This window comes from Gossypium hirsutum, chromosome A10 (genome assembly GCF_007990345.1).
Source record: "Gossypium hirsutum isolate 1008001.06 chromosome A10, Gossypium_hirsutum_v2.1, whole genome shotgun sequence".
Taxonomy (NCBI): domain Eukaryota; kingdom Viridiplantae; phylum Streptophyta; class Magnoliopsida; order Malvales; family Malvaceae; genus Gossypium; species Gossypium hirsutum.
The window spans coordinates 69,849,676-69,854,958 of record NC_053433.1 but is presented as its reverse complement, the minus strand read 5'-3'; the positions used below and the strand labels follow the sequence as shown (position 1 = coordinate 69,854,958).

General features: G+C 41.4%; 1 protein-coding gene across 1 annotated transcript; it reads left to right on the top strand.

Annotated features, from left to right (window-relative positions):
• The first annotated feature begins 2,782 nt into the window (after nt 1-2,782).
• On the top strand, nt 2,783-4,699 carry LOC107895877 (uncharacterized). Its single transcript, XM_016821091.1, has 5 exons — nt 2,783-2,928; nt 3,061-3,161; nt 3,399-3,577; nt 3,677-3,818; nt 4,071-4,699. Exons 1-5 carry the CDS (start codon nt 2,783-2,785, stop codon nt 4,697-4,699), a joined length of 1,197 nt encoding a protein of 398 aa, XP_016676580.1.
• The last annotated feature ends 584 nt before the right edge of the window (nt 4,700-5,283 follow it).

Sequence of the window (5,283 nt, the reverse complement as noted above, 5' to 3'; positions counted from 1 at the left end):
ATAAATTATGTAATCGAACCTTGATGAATATACTTTCATATGGAAGAAACGAAACGGTCATATGAGTCGGATTTTAAGAGATATTTAAGTTTTCGTGGAACAGGGCCAGAGCGATTTCTGGATCCCCTGATCTGAATTTGGAAATTCATTATAAATTAACCAGAGATAATTAGAAGTCATTCCATATATGTATAGATTCCTTTTCAAGTCTAGTTTCTATAGAAACAAACGGCATCAGTATTGAAGCGCTGTGCAGGGAGATATCCAAGTCGTAATACGCAAAGGTCAGTGTAGTCGAACCCTGAAACAGGGGAGACTTTAACTAATAAACTGTACTAATTGGCTCGACCAAAAATTCTAGGAAAAAATTTTTAGATGAACATATGAGTCTAGTTTCAGGAAAAATTTACGGAACTGGTTTTCGAGTTTCGAAACTCAAGATATGATTTTTAAGGCGACAGTGACGCAGTAACCAGCTTGTCTGGAAATTTTTAAATGGACTGTGAAAATAAGTGAATTTAGTCTGTGAACCCCTCGTGTCCGACTCCGGTAACGGTCTCGGGTACGGGGTGTTACACGAATATTGCCACTGAATTACCATCCGTGTGTCGACTTTTTCTTGTGATTCTTCTTTGCCGATTGTGGTGGTAAGTGCTATTATTTTAATTTGGTTTTGTTCACCTTTTTCCCCCTATCGAATCTTTTGTTCTGTTCATAATATCTTCTTTTCTGGCCTGTGATTGGTAGGGAAGGTTCTGCGCTAGTCTTGCCTTGTTGTGGTGGCTTGCTTTTGGAATTGTGAACCGATTATTGCCTTCCTTAGTTTCGATTTTACATCTTTGGTAAGTGATGATGTGCTTGGTTTATGTTAGTAATACGTTTGTTTGAAATGCAAGTGATCTTTAAAGGAGTTTGTAATCAAGATCGTGTATTGGTTTGAGGGTGGAATTTTCTTTGGTGCGATAAAGGCAAGTATTAGTGAAGTAATTATGGTAAGTATGAGAAGGGATGTTAATCTTATTGTTATTAACTAATGGAGTATGTTGATGGAATGGAGGCTTTGGACTCGAGGACTTCTTGCGCATCTTCGTTAAGGTGTGTAATCACACTACTTTTATTGTGAAACGGCAAAAGCCAGAAAACTGGTATCATCGATACCACACGTGCGTGCGCTCGCTCATGTGGTCACCTAAATACTAAAGTGTGAGCATGTGATTGGGGGGACCAGCATGAGCGAATTCGTGGACTTAGGTCATTTTGGGCTATATTGGGCTGGAATAGGCCATGTGGGCCCTACAGGCTCGTGGGCTCCACATGGGTAAATCACACGGATGAGTGGAGTATAATGCGCCAGGCTATGTAGTTCACACGGCCGAGTCAGTCCACATGGGCTGTGTTATGGCCTTGAGGCCCAATATCACTGTTTGACTGTTAAGGTTGCAAGGGTCGCGCAAGATGACTGTGGACCTACTATTTGGCCGGTAAGTACACCTAGACCATAATTTATATCATGACTATTATACCCCTATGAGGTAAATGACGGATATACCCCTAGATGTTGTATGAATGTTGAGCATGCCATCTTTATTGTATGAACATTTATATTATGCTGCATTGCATGGGGTGGGATATATCATATTGGAGGAAGTGAACTGAAAGGCTATAAGCCTATACTGGCCGTTCTGCTGCAAATACTGTTAATACCGAGACCGGTACCATATTCTGGGGTGTAGGGATGGGTGGGTCGATTTTATTCCCACATGGAGTGTAGGGTTGGACAGAGTGGAGTGCAGAGGATGGATGGACTTTTCTATTAGAACTACACTTTTTAAAACACAGTCCTATGTGACATCACAGATCGGTCACAACGTCTAGGCCGGGTTTAGGGTGTTACAGCTGTCCTCTATCCTTAGTCTACTTTTCAGTAAGAGTTACACTTGGTACAAGTGGTTTACATTTAGAGTTATATTTAAAAAAATTAGGCTTCAATACAGATCTTTTCCAAAAAGTGGGTGATCACTAGTTATGAGAGGATTGAACGCTATTTGCTTAATCAAGGTTAGAGTTCATGGAGATCGACGCCCTCTCATCACCAGGTGTGTAACTGTACTGGCTGTAGCATAGATCGGCAGAAAGACGAAAAGCTAAAAAGTGGGTTGTCAGCACCACACGGGCGTATGGCCCGTAAAAATCACGCTTACACACGTTTTAAAAGCTTCCGTAAAAATACGGTTTTAGAGTTTAACAGAAAAACAGGTATAACTAATATTTTACTTAAACAACTTGAGTTTTCACAATGAACTCGACCGCCTAACCTTTTGTTAAGAACCTAAAAAAGTTTTTATAAAGAATAGATATTTTATTAATTAGTGTTTTAGAAAAACACTCTAATGTGGCATCACAGATTCGGCCATAATGTCTAGGCCAAGTTTGGGGTGCTACATTTAGTGTTACCAAAGCTAGGTTGCAAAACTCGGCTATGGGTTTGGGTTTTCAAAATCGTGGAAATATTTTACTGAAGGAGTGGTACACTTAGACTCCGTACCGATCCTATAAGTCTTCTAATTATTTATACTGAAATAATAGTTTTGAAATGATATTACTGAGACTATTTTAGGTAGTAAAAATTGTACAGAAAACTTTTTAGCTAGAGTAAACTTCAAACAGAGAAATGAGAAAACAAACTCTGAAATAATACTGTTCATAAAACATCTGTAATAAACACTGGAATAATAACTGACTGGCATAAAACTTTTAATATAGATAAAAGCATGATTGGATAATGAGCACTAGAGGTACTCGTGGTGGAGGCCGCGACAGAGCCATGGAGGTGCTCGGGCTGGGTCTTCGTCTTCTGGACACCAACCTAATGAGGAAGTTTGGAAGGCTGCAGCTTCACCTATGGCTGAGAAAGGGTCTCAAAGTTGAGTAGTTGGGGACGACGCACTATCCCAAGCAATGTTGAGGATTCTGGAAAAGGTTCGCTGGGCTTGGTATAGGTAATGTGGATTGTGGGTCAGTTACGGAATGACTCAAGTTTACCGGGGCAGAAATATTCAGGGGTATTGCTAGAGTTTCCCCTAATGTTGTTGAATATTGGATGGAGGCCACAGAAAGGATCATGGATGACCTTGACTGCACCCCTGATCAGAAGATAAAAGGTGCAATATCTCTTCTGAGAGATGAGGCTTACCAATAGTGGCTTACCGTCAGAGAAGGCACTCAAGCCGACAATCTGACCTAGAAGTTTTCCAAGACTTCTTTCTAGGCTAAGTATGTGGGTGCCAACTATGTGGATGCTCGTGGAAGGGAATTTCTGAACTTAACTTAGGGAGATAGGACAGTGACTGAATATGAGGCGAAATTTTTATGACTGAGCCACTATGCACGTGGGATAGTGGCAATAGAATACGAGTGGTGTGTTCAATTTGAGGATGGCCTCAAGGATGGTCTTAAGGTTTTGATAGCTCCTCAGAGGGAGCGAGATTTCACAGCATTGGTTGATAAGGCAAAAATCGTTGAGGATGTGACGCGCGTTGAACGCCAGAACAAAGAGAATGGTAAAGGTAGGAGGGATGTTGAGCCCTTAAATTCTTTTTAAAGGTTTAAGAAAAAGCCCAGACCTGATAGGCCAATCAAAGTTAAGACCCCTGTTGCTACTACTACTGGACCGTAGTTTTGTGCTGATTGTGGAAAACGCCATCAGGGCGAGTGTTGGAGGAAGTTGGATGTATGTATGAGGTGTGGATCATTGGAGCACCAGGTTAAGGATTGTCTGCGGAGGCCTGATCAGATGCAAGCTACTAGTATGGGTATAGGTTAGCCACAGAGAGGTGTTCAACAATCACCGAGAGTCCATGGTTAGGTCAGGGGTGGAAATGGTATGGGCCAGGGTCGTGAAGCACCGGGCAGAGGTGCTGGTTATACTGAGGCGAGGCAGCCGACACTGGTTTACGCTGCACGTTGTTAAGAAGATGGAGATGCTCCAAATGTCATAACGGGTACGTTCTCTATCTATAATGTACCTTATACTGCATTGATTGATGTTGGGTCTACGCATTCATACATAGCGTGCTCTGTGTTTGAGAAATTTGGGATTCTAGTTGAGAATACTCTGAGTGGAATTACTGTTCTAAGTACACTGGGACAATTTGTTCGAGTAAATAGGATGTTTAGAGATGTTCCCTTGGAGATACAAGGAATAGTATTTCTAGCCGATCTTATAGAGCTGTTTTTCAGAGAATTCGAGTTAATATTGGGTATAGATTGGCTAGTTAAATATCGGGTAAGTTTGGATTGTGCCACTAAACGGGTCGTACTGAGAACTGCGATAGATGAGGAGGTAGTGGTAATTGGGGAACGACGAAATTATTTGAGTAATTTGATTACTGCACTAAGGGCCGAGAAGTTGGTTCACAATGGTTGTAAAGCATTCTTCGCATACGTCAGTGTTTCAGAGGTTGGGGATTCTTTAGTAAAGGATATTAGGACAGTTAAAGATTTTTTGGATGTCTTTCCTGAAGAGCTACTGGGGTTACCTCCAGAACGTGAAGTAGAGTTTGGGATAGAGCTCCTTTCTGGTATAGCTCCAGTGTCTATCGCTCCTTATAGGATGCCATCGAAAGAGCTTGTAGAGCTTAAGGCCCAAATTCAAGAATTACTGGACCATGGGTTTATCCGACCTAGTGTGTCTCTATGAGGAGCACCAATCTTATTTATGAAAAATAAGGATGGATCCATGCGTATGTGTACTGATTACAGACAACTGAATAAGTTGACCATTAAGAACAAAATACCCTCTGCTAAGAATTGATGATCTGTTCGACCAACTATGAGGAGCATCAGTTTTCTCTAAAATAGATCTCGGGTTGGGGTATCAGCAATTGAGAGTTAAAGAGGCCAATGTGCACAAGATGGCATTTAGGACTCGTTATGGTCATCATGAGTTCCTGGAAATGCCTTTTAGACTGGCGAATGCACTAGTGGCTTTTATGGCTCTGATGAACAGAATGTTCCAACCCTATCTGGATCGGTTTGTTGTAGTATTTATCGACGACATACTGGTGTATTCGAGGACTGAAGATGAAGATGATGAGCATCTATGAGTAGTTCTGCAAATCTTGAGAGAAAAACAACTGTATGCCAAGTTCAACAAGTGTGAATTCTGGTTACGTGAGGTAACGTTTCTTGGCCATGTAGTAATTGCTGAGGGGATTAGGGTTGATCCTCAGAAAATTGAGGCTGCGTTGGACTGGAAGCAGCCTAAGACTATATCAAAAATTC